Consider the following 21,346-nt stretch of genomic DNA (forward strand, 5'->3'; position numbering starts at 1 on the left):
GGGACTCGCGCGGCTGTCGTCTGCTAAACTCAGCTTGTGAGGGGCAGCAGGGCCTGTGCTAGAAATTGCCCGCTTTGATGCTTTCGCGTATTAAAAAGTGTACTTCTGGTCATTCAGTTATTTTTGCCAGCTTGTGACACATCTGCATAATTTCAAGCTGTATACCCCGCAAGTTTGCAACACACGAGGAGAAAGAGAACAACTTTCTTCTGAGCATCGGTAAGATGATCGTGTGTAACTCGTCCTTTCTAGCTTATTCGTAGATCAGTGCTCAGAGCTCCTCCATAAGTATTCAAAATGTGTAGGCTTCCCTGCAGTATTTTTGAGATGTTCTTATGAAGACTCCACACTCCATGCTACGTACAAAGCAGCGGCCCCTACATGCGCATCGCACAGCAGGAAATAAAACGTCTGTCTTCTATTTCTTTCGTTGTTTTTGTCTTGTATAAGATTAATGTTTCTTTTTTTTTTGTGTGCCTTACGCATTAATATTTCTGAACCGTCACAAACATCTTATTGATAGGTTTGGGGATGTTTGGGAGGCTCACAAAGATCGTGTGGTATTTTCTTCAGACTGTATGGCATACGTTCCCTTCTTCACAAATTTTCTTTCGTTATGGCTGCGTGCAAGAAGGTCATATCAACAGCGTGTGTTGTTTATTCACATGCAAATACAATGAGAAGGTTTGTGCTACGCCACCGCGATTGCGCCCCAGACAACGTTGCACAGAGTACTGGAAGGCGGCTTTTGTGCTCCGAATGTCTATCGTAGCCGTCCTTATCATAATGAACTGACTCTCAACCTGAACAATTATGACATGATTACGGTGTTGAAGGCTTGATATACTCGCTAACGAACGCAATAAACAGCATACGCACATATATTACAAGACTCGAAACCGACGAATATTTCCAAGCAGCTCTTTGTTTTCCAGTCCTTCAAGGCGTGAAGAACAAATCCTGGTCTACTCGGAATGGCGTTCTAAGAATTCAAGAAAATTACTCAGTCTCTTGTCCTGGACTGAGGACCTGGCCCACAAACCAGCTCGTTTTTAATGCTGAATATTGTTTTCTCCTCCTTCCTTTACTCCTCCTGAGTGGAGTTCTACTCCAATGCATATCTGAATATCGGGAAAGTATGGCTGTGGGAAATGTACCGAAATATCCCTCCAGGTCTGAACAAATATAGTGTTACTGCATCTTTACCACAAACGTGCCTCGTTTTGCTGAATAAACCTCCATACTGGTTAGAAGCGTCGTATAAAACTAGCACGCGCCTGTACACACAGGGGGTTATTTGGAACTCAACCTACAGTTTTTGCAGCTCATAGTCCATGTCGGCATACTTTCGTGTCATGACAACGTAAAGTGATGTGATACAATACTTTCGAGCGTTCGGCAAAGTTGCAAAACTGTTTTCCTTGACATACGATTACCGGGAAACGTAATGCCTTCTGCCGAAGTCGACAGCCCCAAAGGTCTGGAGTTTGTTTTGGTGTTGTGTTTTCACTGTTGTCGGGTACTAGCAGCTGGCTGTTCCCTTTGTTCGAAAGATTGCTTAAAAGAGAAGCTGACGCGTAGCTCCGACTCTTCGCGCTCCGTACAGGACCGGTTTCGCAAGGAATGGGGCGACGGCGGTGATGTTTCTTCCGTAGCGGTATCCAAAACTATATTTGCAATAAAAACTATATTTTGATTCACGCCTTGAGCTAGTCTATGCGATTTTAAGTGTATTAATATGATTAAAAGTTACGTACATCCAAAATCTGGTGCGTACAAGCATCAGACGTCAACCGAGCGCAAAGACACAGCAGGGAGAGAGCCCGAGTGAAGCAGACGACAAATGCGAGAATCCCTAAGCTGACGTCACACAGGTGCGCTTCGCAGCGCCGCCGGTGGTCGTGCTCACCGCCAATAAGCGCCAGATGTGTGCCACAGGCCAGCGTCGCGGAACCGGCGTATGATGGAGCCGATTCTAGTTACACTGACCTGAATTTACTAGCCATGTCTCCGTAACCACCGGTTCCTCAGATGTTAAGCTACGGCTATACACTACGATGTAAATCAGTTTGTGCGCTTACATAATCAGCGGAGCACTCATACCTGACAGCACGCCAGTTACGTTTGCCAATATTATACCTGTGATATTGATCACCACTATTTACAAGCCAGTCTGTGTTGATTCCGGGTATATTCAACTAAAGTACGATGGGCAATGCATAATTATACTCGGGCATTAGCACACGACAGAGTCGTCTTGTCGTTAGGTGAGCGCCCGCAAACATCATTCTGCTGCAGCTATCTTCTGCGAGCAGCGCGCAGACGGGCTTAGAATATAATCCGCGTCCGCGACTAAATGCTTCTTCGAAATATCGTCACATGGCACAGGGAGCCTGCAAATAAAGCAGAAACTGAAATCAGAGGGCCTTATCGCATACCACATTCTTCCAACGACACCTTTCATGGCTTAATTGTTGAACAGCCTACCCTACATATATCCAAAAATGCGCCCGCAGTACGATCAGCTCTTCGTTGAAGTAGAAAAACAAAAGGAAGGTGAACGCGACATTTGTGTGTGGGATTACTAAACCATTCATTGCTTGATTCCGCTCCGCAGTTGTACACATCGTCCTCCTCCCCGCCCCCTTCACCGAAGTCTCGCGAAAAAGCATGTCTCGCGTATAGTTGGTCTAGTGAACCCTACCTGGCTTAAGTTTAGACGAACGTCTTTAGCATGTCAAAAGCTACACTGTTTTTTTTTTTCATTTCTGTTAAAGCTATTATGCTTCTCAATTCCGCACTTGCACAGCATTTTTTTCCCGTGGTTTCATTAACTTGCCTTGGTTCTTGCTATATGGCATGTGTGGGCACATATTTAACGACGCACAGGCTTGGAATTTACTTAACATTTTCGCATGGTTTATATTCTTATAACAGGCATTAGTTATTCTCCGGGATTGGGTAATCACATCCCCGAAACACATTTTTCTGCGACGCATATATTCGAAACGAAGCCGCGTTCGTTATCCACGCTGCAAAATGAAGTCAACCTCTCATTGTGCCAGTATCAGGTCTAAACGAGGCGACAGTAGAATTCATTTGTGCCTGATGTTTTGGAGGTGACATGGATGATATGCTGCTGCCGTCGCCGACGCCCGAAAGAGCGGCGACGAAGCGCGCAGAAATCTCTATGGCGCAGAACCGCGTCCCCGGGTAGCTCTTGCAGGCGATGGCATACTCTACGAAGACGCAGCTGCTTTTTAAGTGACCTAAACGTACTCTTTGTCAATAGATGTCACCATAACAAGTTTTTGCAGGGTGCGGAAAGGCGAAAAGAGGCGAAACAGAACCAAAACACTGCACGAACCCCTATCAGCCACGCAGCGCAAATCCCGTCAACGCCGCGGAGAAGCGGCGGCAGGCGGCGCAGCGATCGCGAAGCTCGAGGCGTATACATTCAAATTAAACAGTGTTCAAATATAGTCGCTGAAGTACCGGTGATTTTTTTCACGCAGTAGAACGTGCCAAACCACATTTTTCTTCACAGTTACTCACTAGGGACGAAATAAATTGCTTGTTATTAGCTCCCATTATAATTTTATCTGGTGTGTTAATTGAAGGCTGATAGTCTTAAATTCAGGCTTGCAGTTGGAGTTCTCATTCATGCTTTGTGTGAACAGGCTATTTACAGTTCCGCCGATATCAAATGTTGAAATTCACACCTACTACTTCCCGGGCACAAGGTGAAAACTACGCTAGTTGGTAGGCCCGTTTGTTAGTGGCGCACTCAAGACAAAAAAAAAACAAGAAATTGAGTCCATTTTCACTAGGGTTCCTGCTTGTGTACGCCCATAAAAAATTCTCTACGTATGCTTTGCCAATCGGAATGAAGTATTGTCTCTCTCTCTCCCCCTCTGTCTGTATGTATCAAAAGATGTATGTTTGGGTGTGCTATCCATGTGCGGCCACAAGATACTTCTATATACCGCCGTTGCTCTATAGGCCCCTTAGCAAATTTCCTTAGGTGTGCATTTATGTAAGACGTAGTGATGGTGTCTGGAAAGGTCGTCCTCGCCCTTAAAACACACAGTCACGACGTTATAACCGCGAATTAGTTTGATAAAGTTACAGTAAATTCTGGTCTTGGTAAATTGCGCCTTTTTTAACACAAATTAGCCCTGTCCCAAGCCAGCTGCGTTTCAGTATTCCAAAAAAGTTGGAATTTTCAGTAATTGCTTTTCTACTCGCGGTGTTTCAGCCGCCGGTGTCCATATTTTGAGAAGAGAAAATTTTGCTCCTGCTGTAAGTGTGCTGCTCTTATCGTGAAAGGGCTAACGATACAAAAAGGGAGATCCATGTAGTCAAAATGGAGGCTGATGACGTCCCTCCACTGCCATTGTTGATCCGCTGGGAATGAGCGAAGAAAACGTCGATGACCTTCTTCATTGGCCTGACGTCAGCATCCTTGCACTCCTCTGTGTCTTCACGGGCTCGATCAACGCACTTGGGAAGCTCGGCGTTGAAGTTCCTGCGATAGACGTAACCTACATATAAAACATGAACCGTTTAGGTTTCCTCTAAGAATGCGGGCCAAGGTAAAAAACCCATAATGCATTTTTTGTGGCAATTTAATTCAAACCCTGTTTTCTCTCAATCATCGCCTCAAAAGCGTGCCTTGATTTGTCACCTATCACAGTTGTTCTACTATATGTCGCAGCATGTACCGTTACTTGGCACCTGAAGAGACACATAAGAACCATCTTAGTACTTGGAATGGTCTATGAAACAGGACATAAGGCATCTCGTGTGCTACTGCCCGCAGCTTGGAACCGAAAACAACTGCTCTGCGACTGCTACTAGAAAGTCCGTAACACAATCTGCAATACCATACAAAGTCCGTAATACAAAGTCCCTAAACAAATCACCCCCCTCCCCAAAAAAGTTGTTCCAGCAACGAGAAGAAAACAGAGCGAAAAAACATTCTTACCCCCAGTCATGTTGGCTCCGCTTGGTCGTCAGGAAGTCCAGGCCCGGTGTGGTTACGTTTAGTGTCTCAACACAGCTTACGATTGCGAGGTATTTCCAGCACTGCAGTGTTTTAACAAAATCTGCGCCAAGAAGCCCAGAAAAAAATGTCGGTAAAAACAAATCGAAAACGTTCTTTGGAGCACCCCTGAATTCCCCAGAGATTTAAAACGACAACACAAAGTCTGTTCCCTTGTGATTAACTATTCCGGTGAGCCTCGTTTATTACATTGTAAGCGCCATGTACTAAAAGCGACTAAGCTCACTTCTCAGGGTATGCAGGAACGAAACTTTAAAGTGTGCTGTAAAGTCTGCTGTCAGGGGCCGCTCACCCTTGTGTGCTTAGTAGGAAACACATGCTGGAAACCTGCAGCTCTACATTGATGGCTGAAATAATAATACTGGCTCGCTTTGTTTCTGCACTCAAAGGTGAAAATCACGGACCTCTTACACAACCCATACCACAGTACAGGCATTGTGACTTTTTACCAAGCTAAACTCATGTACAGCCCTTCTGCGTTGCCTTTTCGGCACCCTTGCAGCTTATCCTCTTTATCGATGCCCTAGGCCAGAGCGCGTAACAGGCGCATAGGTGCCCCCGTGGAAGTCTGCTTCAGGTACGATTCTGCGCGCCGCTGCGACGTTCGCGCGTCCTGCAAAGTTTTATGGAGTGCCCCGGTGTGCAAGAAATCGGCCTCGTACAAGTGTCAACGTGCCTGAGAATGGCCGGATCGCGGGCGCCTCACTGTCGGCGTGATTCAAACTTCAGCCGCTGCAGACGCGGCGTGCAGCGACTTGCCCGAATGATACGGACGCCGCAGCGGACATCTCTTCCCCCCTCTCCCTCAGTCTCAGCGAGCGCCGTTACCACCGGCCCCTCACGAACTCTGGAAAGAGTTTTGTGTGTGTATGTACTATGGTCGCGCCGTGTGCAAAAGCAATAGGAGAGTTGTTTTGGCCGTTGGCTCTTTGGGCATGAATCCGGGTCGCCCCAAGCGCAGAACGGCATTCGTTTTGGAACAGTGGATCAACGCTGTCACTCTGCTCGAGTCCTGTACAGTAACCTCGCTCGGAAGGGTATTGTTTCTGTATTGCTTCGGCTCTTCTCTCGGCATGCAGTAAACCAGTTAAGTTTGCCTTCGGCTTCTTGTCGTCGTAATTAATTCAGCAACTTTTGCTGGCCGCTCGACAGCCACGCTACCTCAAATGACGGAGGCGACGCAGCCCGCTTCGGGGACGTCTTCCCTTATGTAACAACTGGTTGCCAGCGGTTAGATGGCAACGTCGTAACAGTTCCCATACTGGTACGAGTGCAGCCCTTCCGATGCAATGGAGAGCGTAAATGAAACTCAGTAATAATCTGCGCACTGCACCTGAACCAACCTTAAAAAAACAGCAGACCATCTTTATTTACAAGAAGAGCACGTAAAATATGCCCAGGAAAATATCATCGAAACAGAAAAGGTAAAGCAATTTTTCTGTTTCGAACCCCGGCCGTAGACTCAGGAAACCATGAGCATACATTGCGGCAATCAGACGGAACGGCGATCTCGTTTTAGCAATTTCTCCAGGCACTAGCGGGAGCGTAAAAGTGGACCAATAGATGGCGGTAGGTTACACAGCCTGGCTTGTACCTACATAGGAATGGAATGCCGCGTCTGCGTCTCGTGTAGCAAAGCTTACTTACACATTTTGGGAAATGCAGGTGTCATACGAGCGTTTGCCACCAACATCTTTCAACGTATTAAAGGCGTTGTGCCACCAAATTTGTTGCTTGTGCATTCTTTGTTGCAAACGTTTTATATTTCATTAGAAAGCATGATACATGCTCTCACATGCACATATTCTGAGTAAAGAATTTATTATCGCACGATTCATGTGAACAGGATTCGGTTTCGGTTTCTGGGCGCCGATTCAAGCAGTGACGTCACAGCGTTGCGCCATAGCCTCCTTTAGTAGGTTATATAGGAGGCTATGGTTGCGCGGACGCTCTGCCACGCGTGTCTACCATGCGGCGCTGCGGTACGTTGCGACTTTACTGCGGCGTCTGCTCCCCCACATACGTGCTTCACCACGGAAGTAAACACGCCGACTCGTCACGTCAAGCCGCGACAGCTCCGACGCGGATTCTTTGTCTGCATCCTCGGATGCAGACAAATGAAAACCATGGATTTGCAAACCATAAAAATGCTAAAAAAACGCTCAAAAAAAAAAAAAAAAAGCTGCCCCCGCCGCGAATCGAACCGGCAACGTTGCCCGGATGGGCGGAACGCGCGAGACCACTGAGCCAGCGAACAAACGATTCCACTCCGCGATATAGCCGGTGTACTAGATGGAGGCCCATCCTTGGAGTCGTACGTCGGTGTTTACTAGCTAGTTTACAGAATTCCTGGCTTGCAAACTCACATTTTTTAAATAGCGCTTGCGCAGCAAGGTTCCGCGAAGCCCCCGCGACAGCTTATCGCCATCAACTCTGCTCTTCTGCGAAAGCGCTCGCAAAAATAAGTGTGCCCGGCTGCGACTGCGATTTTGCACTGAAGGGATAGTGCTTGCCGTACTTTGGTTTTACGTTAACGTTTTACGTTAAAAACCTTTGCCGATACTGATCTCTTATTACCCAAATTACCCTACGTAACTGTTCTTCTGCACGAAACTGACCTTATATTTTCTACAGGCGAGCCGATCGCACACGCATTCCGGGGTAGCGGCGTCGCCGAAGAGCACGGCCGAAGCGTCGAACGCCAAAATACGGATCGCATTAGCGCTAGTGTTCAGTTGTATGGGCTTCATGGAACTTACTGAGTTTATTACCCTCCAGAAACTAACAAAATAGAGCCGCGTTCATTGCGGCACGAATGTTGTCGGGGCGCAGTTTTCGCTTCTCGGTCGATTGACGACGCGTCGTGCGACCAGTCAGGCGACCGGTTTTGCTCGCGTCTTCGGTCGGCAGGTCAGTCACACTACGGCGACTTTCCATCGGCCGACGTGTTTGTGTCGCCGTCGGCGTGGTGTGACAACGCGGTCTGGCAATTCGGCAGTTGGCCGATGTTTTAACGACTCGTCGGCGTCGCGTCGTCGTCGCCGTCGTATCGGTATAGTGTGTCGATACGACAAAGCGACCAAACAAACTGTGGTAACTGGAGTTCACGTTCACGTCACTCGAGTAGCTAGCGTTGTATGACGTCACAAACTTTGCTGCGCTGGCAATTCACTGACGTCATGGTTAGTGGCGCTAGCGATGGGTCCCGATTTCCAGAAGAGCATTTAGGTAATTTTTAGAAGCGAATTAAAATATATATTAAGCGCTTGCTGTACCCAGCACTTCGTGTTGAGGGTCGTTGCATGCAGAGGAAGCCTACAGCAGGCTTTTTACAGACTTATAATTTGGTGGCACAACACCTATAAAGAAACGAACATCAGCAACCGGCGCTGTATGATAACGGATGAGTCAATCTAGGACTATGCCATCTTATTTTGCCATGTGGATTCGCCAGAGGTAGACAAATGACCACGTCGACAAGACGATGTAAATCATCTTTAAACCTCCTGCGGGTTTGTCAAGCGGTTAATATTAGTAATGGAATGAAGAGGGAGAAGAAAAATTAATGTAGGTGCAGCATGCAGTGAGTGCAGTGCTTTATGCTTTGTGAACTTGATTGAACAAGGCGCTTGCTGTCATGAGTGCCTTTCCGCCTCCTTTATTGAATGCCACTAAAAGCCGAAATAGAGTTTTCCACATAACCCGGCATTGAGCAAGGTATCTTCTAGATAGCGATGCTAAAAGATGCCTGATAAGTGCACGCAGCAAGTGACGCTGTCAATCATGAGCAAGCCTCGGTGGCGGCAACGCTCTCTTGATTGGGGTATCATTGACGAACCCATCAGCAACCGTGCAAAGAGCAGGCGCGATGCAGCCCGTCCTCCTAAGGACTTTATTTGGTCTGTTCGTATTACGCTCCAATTTGTTGACGGCAGGGAAGCTATGCCATCGTAAATGCCGTGGCTGTTATGATGTAATACATTTAGAAGATGACGGAGCTCGACTTGAATTTCGCAACGGTAGACCGAATTTTCACAAAGTGGAAAACTGGGTACCCAGAGTGCGTTTCAAAATAAACTCCAGAATCCTTGTAATTGAATGCATTGTAGAAAAATAAACCAGTATTTAATTACCCGTTGCGCTCCCTGCAAAGAAATTATGTAATGACTCTCACCTTTCAACAGAGTTGCATCTTTCTCGCACAGTGCGTCAAATGTCTCATGAAGGGACTTTTCCAAAGTGATTATACGTGTTTTAGAATCTTCCGGGCATTTATCAAGAGAATGGTTCTCGGTGCAAGAGTTCTCTTTCGCGCTGCAAAACGTAAGCATTTCAGATTAATTCCTTGTGCAGTGTTCCTTGAAAGAAGCGAAATATCTTCAGTTCAGGCAAGTACACTGGTCACAACGCTCACGACTATTTAGTAATTTCCTTAAAATATCTTCTAATACCCTTTTTCCATTAGTTGATAAGTAACGAGCCAGCGTATGAACTAAAAGAATGGCCTGCTCCTAAAAACGCTGCAAGATTATCGAGTGTATTGTGGACAGTTAACTTAAATAATTTTCTGATTAATTTCTAGACATTTTTATGTATATTATGATTCCCTATTTTAAGAACATATTTTGAACGTAATAAACGGAGGCGGACCCTTTTGAAGCACCACGTGGTGCCTGTGATTATATGTCCTCTTCCTGAAATAATAAAAGTTTGTGATCGCTTTTCATGCCCTGATACAGCTGCACGGAAAATAAAAGGGCATAATCCTGCGAATACATATTTACAACGCTGTTTGCTTCGCAATATAACTTAAGAACCGTTGGTGATGGACTGTAGGTCTGGGTACTGTTGGTTCCGAGCAAAAAATTAAGAGGACAGCCAAGCACCTGCCAACCTCAAGCTGCTCTTAAGATAACCAACGTGCAAAAAGATTTGTCAGTATGAACCTAAGTTTTTTTATCAACTGCCTAATGAAAAAGTTACAGTTCACACTTTCCACCGCAAGTCAGAACACCCCCATTACTTCTTAGAATTTCCGGCGATTCGCATCACTTTATTATATATAGAACAAAAACGCTCAAGAAGTATTGTCCCCTCCAAAGTGTTGAATACTAGTACAAAAACATGAAAATGACTATTAGGTTCGTCTATTTGGGACGCCGCTTAAGAAAACACGTCATGTCCAACCAACTCGATAAAGCATTCACTTCACTATTGTTACGGCAGTAGAATTTAATTGTTCACGTACCAAACGCTTACCAATAATGTAACTTACCTGCAAACTTTCTTAATAAGAGCAGGGATGTCATTCGCCTGGGTGTCGTAAGCGATGAACTCAACATTTCCTTCCATACACGTCAGAACGTCGCCTTCCTTGCATGTGAGTTCACTGGAAGTAACAGCGCCATCTGGAGATATAGTAGTATAAAAACAATGGCATTGCTGTCAGTGCAAGCAAAACACACGCTAGCATTCCTTGTATCTTATATTTTTTAGTGGCTGAAATATGTAACACCTATCGTTTTGCATGTAATAAGCAATGTAAACTGTCGACAACGCCACAACAATAAGAAAGTTTAACGCGCAACTACAGTTCTCTGGGAATGCTATAGGAATAATTACAAAATGCTTGAAGTACAGATTTTACGCAGTCGAGCACATGACAGCCGCAGTAATCACAGATGCTTTGACGCAGAGCTGTACGTCTTGAGCCCAAACACGTCAACAAGGATGTGATTTCGCACAGTACTATCGTAAACGAACTACTGAAGAGAAATTGTGTATTCTTCATTATAGAGGCAGCGTTACAACGCAAATTTCGGACATCAAGAATCAACAAGGGGTAGATTTTTTACCTGTTGCAATCAAAAATTCAAAAGCCTACTTTTAAAATGTTGCTAATAACAGTAACAGACAAAGTATTTAGTTAAAATCGGAAACCCTACTCTCACTGCGTACATTGAGAGCTCCTAGAAATAGTTTCTGAACAGTTATTTATTTATTATTAATACGACACAGCTATGTTAATAAGCCCCGCAATCTTCTTGTTGGGATCCGACGGTTATTCCCATTTAACAACTTCTATCTAGGTATCACCAACGTTAGTGAGCGTAACGTTACGCATATAGAGAATAAAGCCAGTCTAAATATCCACATCACTAAACTTAACTTGCGTATGCATCTTCTTCGGCATGGGTTCTGTCTATTACGATTTTCAGAATGAATTAGAACTAAAGAATGGCGGGAGTGGTTCACAGCGTTAGCAGTCACGTGTCGGGTGCTGTGGTTACTACTCATACATGGATAAGGTCACAAACGTTTCAGGTTGCTATCATTACAAGCCTAGAAACTACAACAGCCGTCGTAAACCCAGCCTTGCAACTTTGTCCAATCTGCCATTACTACGCCCCTCAGAGGCCCCCGTCAACACTTGCTGAGCTCAAAGCGATTTCCGACGACTTGACGACTATAGAGCTGATGAGGCCAGACCAATCAACCTGTCAATTAGAAAAAACAGCGCCAAAAAACGATACAACAGGGAGTAAAGACAAACACTGCGCTGAAATGCCTGCTGAGGTTTATTTAGAAGCGTATTTCGATACGTGGATGACTTTCTAATCTTATTTCGTCCCAAACTAGGCGAGCCACGAGTGCTGGCATGCGACATAGTCACCACCTTCGAGCGCACCCTTCGCGACTTCACCTTAACGTATGAGCTCCCATCAGAAAACAGCCTTAGGTTTCTTGATCTAGTGCTGTATTTTAGCCATGATCATGTTTGCTAGAAATACGCGCCTCGTTCAAAGAAGAGCCTGCTGCCGTACACATCAGCCCATTCCAAGTCAGTGAAGAGTGGCACTGCTCTCTCGGCAATGCGGAATGCTTTAGAGAGGTCGTGCCCTCATAGTGTGCAGGACAGCCTTGGGGACCAGATAGCAAGGCTGACCGATGCAGGTTTTCCGCGCGAGCTGCTCAGCGCACTAGCAGAGTTTGATTTCGCAGCCCCTCAAGCAACGCACACCATGCAGAAGAGAAGAAGGGGCCCCAAGAATTGCGGTGATACCGTATGTCCATAGCGTGTCCCATAAAATTAAGAAGGCGGGTGGTCGCGCGGGCGTGCGTGTTGTTTTTTCAGCGCCTAGCAAACTTAGCGGTATGTGCGGCCGGATGAATGAGGGGCCGGTAAACAGCAAAAAATGCAGCAAGAAACACGCCAATCGCTTCAGGGAGTGTATAGAAGGTGTGGTGTACAAGATTGAGCTCTCGTGTGGCAAAAGCTATGTCGGGCAAACTGGCCGCTGCATTAATGACCGGCTCAGGGAGTACGCAAACACGATACGGACAGGCACTGGCAGCAATATAGCTGCGCACTGTGCAAAGTGCCAGCAATGTAAGATATCCCCACTAGCATCTGACCGCACCGTCATCCTGAAACGGTATCGCGAGCAACGCACGAGGGAGAATCACGAAGCCTTCGTCGTCCACACATTGGGAGATAGGTGCGTGAGCACACCCTCTATCGAGTTGTACGACAGGGAGATAAGATACCTAGGGTCATGATCAACGCATTACACGTGGCTGCTTTCATTTCCACAATCAACTTCCATTTTTTTGTGTTTGTGTTATGGATTTCCTTCTCTCCTCCTTGTTTTTGATTCTAGTATATATTCATTGTTCTTCTAAATAAACCTCAGTTGGCAGTTCAGCGCAGTGTTTGTCTTTACTCCCTGTTGTATCCTTTTTGGCGCTGTTTTTTCTAAGTGGCATCATGCACCAAATAGCCCGTCTCAGTTCACTTGTGCAGTTCGTTACAACCTGTCAAGATTTTTACCGATTCAATGCAAGCAGTCCGAGACCTCCGGAAGGTACTTCATCAAGTGCCCATTACCCATACCATCCATGCGAAGGCTGCGACTCTTAGCTTCAGAGTGAAGATTTCTTGGGCCCAGAGGGCGTCGACCCCTGGACAGCAACAGGCGGATGCGGCGACGCGTATGCCCCCCACGACGCATCCACTGCCAATATTTCCAGTCGACGCAATGTCAAAGTTGGTCACCGACAAAGAAGACCTTCGGCGCTCCACAAGTGCACTTATTCTACCATGTGGATCAAACCTCCCTGGTGGGCTCACCCGCCGTGAGGAGGTGGCGCTACGAAGGATTCGCATCGGGGCTGCTCTTACACACCAGATGTCACCCCCACCTGGCCCCCGGATCGACGGGCTTCGTTTGGCCGGACATGTCCATTTTGCTCCCCGTCGGCATCGACCGCAGACATTCACCATCTTTTGTGGACTTGCCGTGGCCTCGAACGTTCCCGAGAGCATGGGTCTCAACCCAGGCCGGCCACCCGACTACATACGCTGGCTCTTTGGGCCGTATCACCGGAGCGTTTTAGACTTTCTGAGTGAAAACTTCCTGTTTACGTACATTTAAACACACTCGCCCCACCGTTTTATGCTGAAGAGCAAACTTTCGCAATTAAAAAAAGAAACTTTAGTTCACCTTATTTTGTATGGAGGGCCTTCTGAGTTAGAGAAAACGCAAAAACTACGAGTAATGATTACAACTTTCTAAGCATGTCAACGCGAGAGCCCGTTTGGACCTTCTGTTGAATTGCTGTTGAAGTTTCTGTCGGTATTTCTGTTGAACTTTCATGTTGCTGCAGCAGTTTCACATATGTAGCTGCTTCGTCCCCGCGGCGGTTGCGACTAGTGCAATTTCGAGCTGCTCTGGCCTTTCCAACCAGGCCACTTTCTCGGTCTGAGAGGAACTGAACAACCCATATCAAAGTAAAGTATCAAATTTTGTGCCTGGTGATGTATGTGCGTATTCGGACATTGGCTGCTCTTCCAGGCACAAAATATACCTAATGTACTTATATTTATCTTTGCATTAGCGGAAGCATACATCCTTTTTTTCTCTGTGGTAAGCAGCACAATACAAGAAATAACTCTATGCGCCTTTCGCGGTCGCAGCACCAACTGCCGTAATGATGTTAAACGGGTTTGCAATGTGTTTCATGCTATCTCAAGCCCCAGAGTTTTAAAGACAATAGTCTTCCTTAGGCTAATTAAATCCGATAATTTTCGTCGGTCTGTCTGCCTGTCCCCTGATTCAGCCACCCGGCTAAAACTTAGTATAATTATTCAACAAGGTGATTATATAGGAAAAATGTTTCCAAACCACTAAATTTACAAACACTTCTTGTTAAAGGGAAGGTGAAGTGGTTTTAGAATAAAAAGAAAAGTTGACTAGCAGCAAGTACGCATTGAATAGTTCCCGCGTAGGAAATATTTTCGCAATACATGCAACAGAAGCGGCGCAATACGCAAACAAAAATGGCCCGATGCCCCGCCCCCATCTCGGCGCGCGACGCCGGAAGACCGACGAGCAGAGGCGAAAACTGGCTGGAAAACGTCATATCTGGACTTCCGGCCAGATCGGCCGCCTCTGCCATGCTTTTTAAAGCAAAGCTTTTTACCTGAACCCCGCAAGGATTCTTTCGCGACCGTTGGTGTCACCAGAAAACTCCAGCGAACAAATAAAAGAATTTACGGGCACCGCCGGGAATCGAACCAGGAACTAATAAACTAACAAAGCGAGAGCCCGTTCTCTTACCGCTTTAGCTATGAGCCCTTTTTTTTTTCTTTATTACCAGTCATCAACACACACTTACAACACAAAAATAACCACACTGCATTTGGTACAACAAACACCCACATTAACATACCAGCCGTGCTTCCGGCTAGGCTTTGTCATTTAATCATCACTTTAGAGAAATTAACGGCTCTAAAAAATCCAACCAATCTGGTACTGGCTGCTGGACTCTCAGCCCCTCAACGAACTGCGTGACACTCTCCCGCAGAAACTGCCGAGCCGGTCGGGCATCCACGTCGCCATGGAGCCACGCCATGCGCGCCCTCCATATGCTGTAAAGGCCCAGGAGCATTATTAAATCGTAGGGGACTCCTTCGTTATTCTCTGTGGGTAAATACCGTATACCATGCGGGGTAAGTGGGAAGTCTTTGTGTAAAGTTCGCTGCATAACATCCCAAAAGTGAACCGCCATCCAGCAGTGTATAAAAACGTGATCTATGTTATCCGGTTGTTTACAAATTGTACAGTCAGTACCCCACGGTGTATCTAACCCCTTTTCTTTTAACCATGTTTGCACAGTAAGTGTCCCCGAATGAAGTTTGAAAAAAAAAGGACTTCACCCCCGGTTTTACAGCCATACGCTTAACTCTTTTCAGTACATCCTGCCCTGCGCCTTCTTTGTACAGTTCTGTAGATCGCGGTACGGGAACAGACTGTCGCAAACATCTTAATGTAATTTTCTACGTGGCACTGTACTCAAGTATTCCATCGAAAAACGAGTTGACAGAAACCTGAGTGACATGACAACTTCTTTAAAATATCCTGAAATCCTTCCCTGTATGTGCAAACTGGATACGACAAATTCCGGCAGTGCTTGAGACAGCCGCACCTGGCAAACTGTTCGCAAAAAAGGATCGCTTGTATCGCGAAGAAAAAGGAACCTATTCACCAACTGGCGGACAAACAGGTGCGACAACCCAAGCCCGCCCTCCTTGACGCGTCGAAAAAGGTATCTCTACCGCACCTTTCCCATGTAGATGACCAGATAAACACAGCAAATGCACGATGCATTTTCTGTACATTCAAACGCGAGCAGTGCAACACTTGCATAACGTACCACACTTTGGCAATAAAAAATAAATTACAAACAGTCGCTTTAGCGAACATTGAAAGAAAAACTCCTTTCCACTTTTCTGCCCTGTCGCGTATGTCCTGCGTTCGGGCACGCCAATACGGTTCGCTGTCCTGGTAGCACTCCAGTGGCGTCCCAAGATACTTAACGGGACTGGTTTCCCAGCTCACGTTGGCAATAAATTCCGGTGTCAAAGACCAGTCCCCATGCCAGAATCTCAAACATTTCCCCCAGTTTACCCCACTACCTGTGATTGACCCAAAACGTTTAACAATGTCCACCGCTTTTGTAACACTATCCTTGGTCGTACAGAAAAGAGCAATGTCGTCTGCGTAGGCGAGAAGTTTTACCTCTGCCTCACATAGCTTAAACCCGCGAATGTGTTCACTTTCAATTATATTTAAGCAGAGCGTTTCGATATACAGGCAGAAAAGAAGTGGGCTCAGAGGGCAGCCCTGGCGCACCGACCGTTCCACGCTAATGGGGGCCCCCAGCGTCTTGTTTACAATTAATCTCGAGGTGCACTTTCGGTACGCCAGAGCCACCACCTCCTTGATGACTGTTCCAACGTTCACATGATCTAAAATCAGCAACACTAATTCATGGGGCACACAGTCAAACGCCTTCTCCAAATCAAGCTGGAGAACAGCCACGCGAGCTCGGGCAGCGTCGCAGCATTCCAGCACACATCTCGCCTTGTGTGTGTTTGAAAAAATAGTGCGTCCTTTTATGCCACACGTCTGGTGTGGCCCTACAATCTGCTTGATGACTGTTTGAATTCTTTGTGCAAGCACCTTCATAAAAATTTTGTAATCGACATTTGTCAAGGATATAGGGCGATATGCTGTAACATGTTTAAGTTTGTCCGTGTCCTCTGTTTTAGGTATGAGTATCGTGTGCGCTTCTCCGTAAGAGGGTGGCAATGCCTTTAGTTCGAAGGCCTCGTTAAATAGTGCTGCCAAAAGTGGCGATAGATCGTTTTTGAAGACCTTGTAAAAGGCTGCAGTTAATCCGTCTGGACCCGGTGACTTTCCGTTGTTCAAACTATCGATCGCACATTCAACTTCAGCAACTGCAATAGGCTGGCTTAAACTTTCTTTGTAGTCTCCATCAATCCTTGGGAAAGCACTGATAAACTCGGTTTTAAAGGCCTCCACCTCAGCCCTGCGGAAGGCAAACAAATATTTGTAGTAGTGATGAAAAGCCCGTTCAATCTCTTGCTGATCACCCGTCACCCGTCCTTCCCACTCTATCTCCCTTATATGATTACGTCGAGCGTTCGCCCGTTCTATACCCAGCGCACGCTTGGTAGGGGCCTCTCCACCGGCTAATCGGTCCACTCTCGCTCTCACGAGGGCTCCCCGGTAGCGTTCATCGTCAAGCGCCTCAAGTTTCTGTTTCATTTTTCTGATATCCTCACTAAACACCCCAGGCGCATTGCACTCTTCACGGATAAGTTTTTCTAGGTTTGACCTTAGTGTCTTTTCTATAATTTTCTGTTCGTATCGTACGACAGTGGACCTCTCAATGGCCCTCATTTTTACCTCCTGTTTACACCACTCCTACTGTTCACCGATTTTATCCCCTTCTATTTTCCGCATCAGACCACTCACTTTTTCAAAAAAGATTTCATCCGTAAGTAACTTATCATTCAATTTCCATAGCTCCCACGTGAAAGTATTGGTCGTTTCTTGTATCCTAGATTACACACCACCAGGCAGTGATCTGAAAATGATACAGGCTTTACTTCGTACCCTTCACATTTTTCAATTAAATCACACGATACATACACTCTATCCAGTCTAGCGTGACTGACTCCTTGAAAATGTGTAAATTGCACCTCCCGTCCTCCCTCTAGACATTCGCCCACATCCACTAACCCAATAGTATTTATTATTTCCTGCAGCACAGCCATGCTCTCGTCACGAAATGGCCGATTACTAATCTTATCTCGCGTGGATAAGACGCAATTAAAATCCCCTAGTACGACAAGACGCTTGTCTGTCAACAGATGCGGCCTAATGTTATTATAAAATTCAGCCCTTTCTCTAACTTCATTCGGCGCGTACAAGCACACTATTCGCCCCTCTTCACCACTCAATACTACATCGCATACAACGAGTCGCCCTGACAAGCCAGAGCACACCTCTCGCACTCCAAGCCCCGGCAACTTTTTCACCAATAACATGCAGCCAGCAGAAAAGCCAACTGCGTGGCTGACGCACACATAATACCGCGACGTGAAACGTTGCACCATGCCCCCGGTCTCCTCCTCCCCCTCTACCTTTGTCTCCTGAACCGCTAAGACGTCTACGTCTAGATCTGTTAGCAGGCGGTGCACCTGACTCTGCCGTCTTTTACTCGAAAGACCACGGACGTTTAGGGTAGCTAGGTTCAGAGAAGACATTTCCCCGTGAAGAAATGGAAACCGGGGGCATAATATTCACCACTCACATCCAGCGCGTCGCTAAGCGACGCGTTTGGTCCCCGGGTCGTCGAGCTGTTTTTGAGACGCTCCCGACGCCTCTACACTCCTGCGTTCCACCGCGACGCTTGGCTTAAGCCGCGTCGTCGAGCGGCGTCCCGGCGTCGTCTTCATCGGCGGCTCGTCGGCCAGAACTGCAGGGTCGCTGACGCCACCCTCGGCAACGTCGATGTGACACCGTTTGGCGACCGGGTTCCCGAGCACGTCCATGGCGTCGGGAGCGTAGTCGACCGTTGCCTGGGCGTTCGTTCGGGTGCCACCGTCTTTCGACAGGTCATCCGTGGGAGCCGGAGCTTGCTAGAACACGTCGTTGTCTCCTCCGCCTGCTGCCGCTATGGCCTCGCAAGCGTTCGTTGACGTGGTGGCCTCTTCCTCCGTCTTTTCCTGATCCCCCGTGCCCTTGGCTGTTTCCTCGGCCTCCTCGGCATCCATGAGGTGTTCGGACTCATCGTCGTGACCAGGTGGCCCAACCGCGCTCGCGTACGACCTCGTGCACTGGGCCTCAGCATGGCCAAAGCGTCGACACAGGGAACACCGAGGCACCTTGCACTCCCGTCTCACGTGCCCTCCACCGTTGCAGCGAAGGCACTTCATGGGCCGGCCGGGCAACACGACGAGAGCCAGTACTCCGGCAACACGAATTTGGTGAGGTAGGTCACCGATCTTGACTCCTGACTTGAGCTTGAGAAGCACAGTCCTCGTAGTAGAAGTCTTTTCGTTCACGCCGGCGACCCGCCAGCGTTCCCTCGTAACCTCGCTGACTCTGCCGTAGGGCACGAACGCTGAACGGATGTCCTCGTCTGCCACCCCGTGCAAAAGCCAGTGGAGCTTCAGCTTCACCTCCTGATTCTGTGGGTCAATGACGAGGCAGCGACGCCCCTTCACCTGCAGCTCCGTCGTGGTCAGCATTTTCTTTGTCGCTTCTGCACTCCTAAAAGTCACAGCCCAAACATGATTGATTTGATAGGCACCCAAGGAAATTACCTCGGGCAGTGCACCAAGTTGGGCCAGAGCGTCCCTGAAGTCTTCGACTCGGTACGGTCGTCCCTTTACGTCGGCGTGAAGAAACACGGTGTTTAGCACAATGCGTCCGGTAGGCAGCGTCGGCAAGATAATCTGAAAATCCTGGTTTTCTTTTCTTTCGGTCCTGTTTCCGCGGTCGGCGTCGACCGCTGTTGCCGCTCGAAACGAGCTCATGATTTCACGACCGTTCGCCTCGGTGACCGGAAGTGGAATGCTTTAGCTATGAGCCCACACGGAGACGGGGAAGACAGGTGGTGTACTCACCAAGCACATCTATGGGTTTTCCCCCTGCGTTCTCGCTGAATGCCACGTGAAAGCGTCACGCGACCGCTCACGCCCGTCTAGCGGCCTTGGTCGCACCTTGCTCATGTGCGAAGAGTTACAAAAATTAAAGGAAGCTCACACCAATGCATCGCATCTCACTTCTAGTACGCCAATGTGCCAAAAAGCCCGTGGCCTCCAGTGTTCTCGTAAAAAATCACCGCTCCTTGTCGTCCGCCCTCACGCCAAATCAAGGAATACATTCAAATACTCCTTGATGGCCAGGCCATCACTCCAAGCCCCAGCATCGAGATCCTGGGCCTACATCTCCATGCTAACACCAAGAGTGACGTCTTCTTGCAGCGCCTCAAAAACAGCATTAATTAAATCGTACACATGATCAGGCGAGTTGCCACCAAGTAGCGAGGCCCAAAGGAATCCGCTACTTTTCGATTAATTGGAGCTTCTGTCTTCTCGAGAGTCACTTACGTCAACCCACTGTCTTCTTCTCGACAAGGAGGACATAGAGATGCTTTATACAATGATTAGAAAGGCAGTCGAGGAGGCCATTGGTCTTCTCATGAGTGCGTCCACACAGAGGCTGCTTAGCACGGGGCTCCACAACACGGTGGAAGACCTGATATAAGGCCATCTTTCTAACCAGAAGGTCCGAATCAGAACTGGGGTGGGTAACCGCATGCATCACCAGATTGGCTGGGCAGCCCAAATGTTACTCCGCTTGACGTACTCCCAGACTCTTGGCGACTGAAACTAAGGATGCTCGCTTCGCTTAGAAATATGAACCCCTCACATGACGAGGGTCACCGAAAGCACGGGCTCAAGCGCTAAACACCACCCTCGGTGGGGATCATGCAGTTATCTACACAGACGCCTTCAAACATCGAGGGCAGCAAACCGCCATCATCGTGGCTACCTCCAGAACCAACCTCCTTGCGTGTACCTCGCTTAGGAGGAGTCTGCTCGGAGCCTCTGAGCTGAGCGGACGTGCTTTTTACGCGCTCCTCCGTTTCGGAGGGATCAGCTTTCACCCCGGCAGCAGCGAGCAGCTCTCCGGGACCGTCTGCGCCGCCGGCCCCGCAGACGATCTCGTCTGGCAGTACTATGCTGCCTCCCGGACAGCCCCCGCTTCAAGTCTGCGCACTGGATCCTGCTACCACCACTACGTACGAACAGGATGCCCCCATCGAGGTGGATGACCAAGGTGGGGGGTGGATAACCCCCGGGAAAGCCCGCAAGCCTAAACTCACCGCCCGCCCAAGCCTCGACCTACATGCAGTCGGATTTCACCTGCCAGCCATGCAATCCGACGCGCCAAAGGAGCGGCTCGAAATTCTCCCCGCCGCCATCCGAGCGGCGAAGCTACCGGCGCATACATGCGCCGATATTTCACTCCACTTACGCCATCGCGACCGCCTTGCTGTTTTCAAAACAGAGCACATCGAAGTTGTGAACCGCCTCCTCCGAGTACAATGCATCACCCTGGCCGGACGCACACATCAAGTAGCTCCTTACCTCATGGCCCCCACCAACTCGTGCCGCGGAGTAATCCACGGAGTTTCCCCCGATGCCACGCCTGACGACCTTATCCGGGACGTGCAATGCTACCAATCCGACATCCTGTCCGCCCGCCGCATGGGTAATACAAGCTCTGCCATACTTACATTCTCGGGCACGCATGTTCCATTTTTCGTCTACTACCAACGCATCGAATTTCGGTGCCGGCCCCACAAGCCTCGTGCCCACCACTGCACAGTATGCCT

The 21,346-nt window shown here is 48.0% G+C and overlaps 1 protein-coding gene across 2 annotated transcripts in view; it reads right to left on the reverse strand.

The window, feature by feature from the left end:
• Positions 1 to 3,456: 3,456 nt before the first annotated feature.
• LOC144167162 (uncharacterized) overlaps positions 3,457 to 21,346 on the reverse strand; it is a 39,372-nt gene continuing 21,482 nt past the window's right edge. Inside the window, exons 2-5 of one of the 2 annotated variants that reach the window (XM_077696522.1) lie at positions 10,341 to 10,473; positions 9,240 to 9,379; positions 4,988 to 5,108; positions 3,457 to 4,528 (exon numbers count right to left, since the gene is read on the reverse strand). In XM_077696522.1, coding sequence (XP_077552648.1) covers positions 4,318 to 4,528; positions 4,988 to 5,108; positions 9,240 to 9,379; positions 10,341 to 10,473 — 605 coding nt within the window. In that variant the 3' untranslated portion in view covers positions 3,457 to 4,317. The remainder of the gene's footprint in view (positions 4,529 to 4,987; positions 5,109 to 9,239; positions 9,380 to 10,340; positions 10,474 to 21,346) is intronic. The other variant, XM_077696523.1, reaches the window with a different exon arrangement.

The sequence above is a fragment of the Haemaphysalis longicornis genome, unplaced genomic scaffold (genome assembly GCF_048455015.1).
Source record: "Haemaphysalis longicornis isolate Haplotype H1 unplaced genomic scaffold, Haemaphysalis longicornis Haplotype H1 scaffold_2, whole genome shotgun sequence".
Classification (NCBI taxonomy): Eukaryota; Metazoa; Arthropoda; class Arachnida; order Ixodida; family Ixodidae; genus Haemaphysalis; species Haemaphysalis longicornis.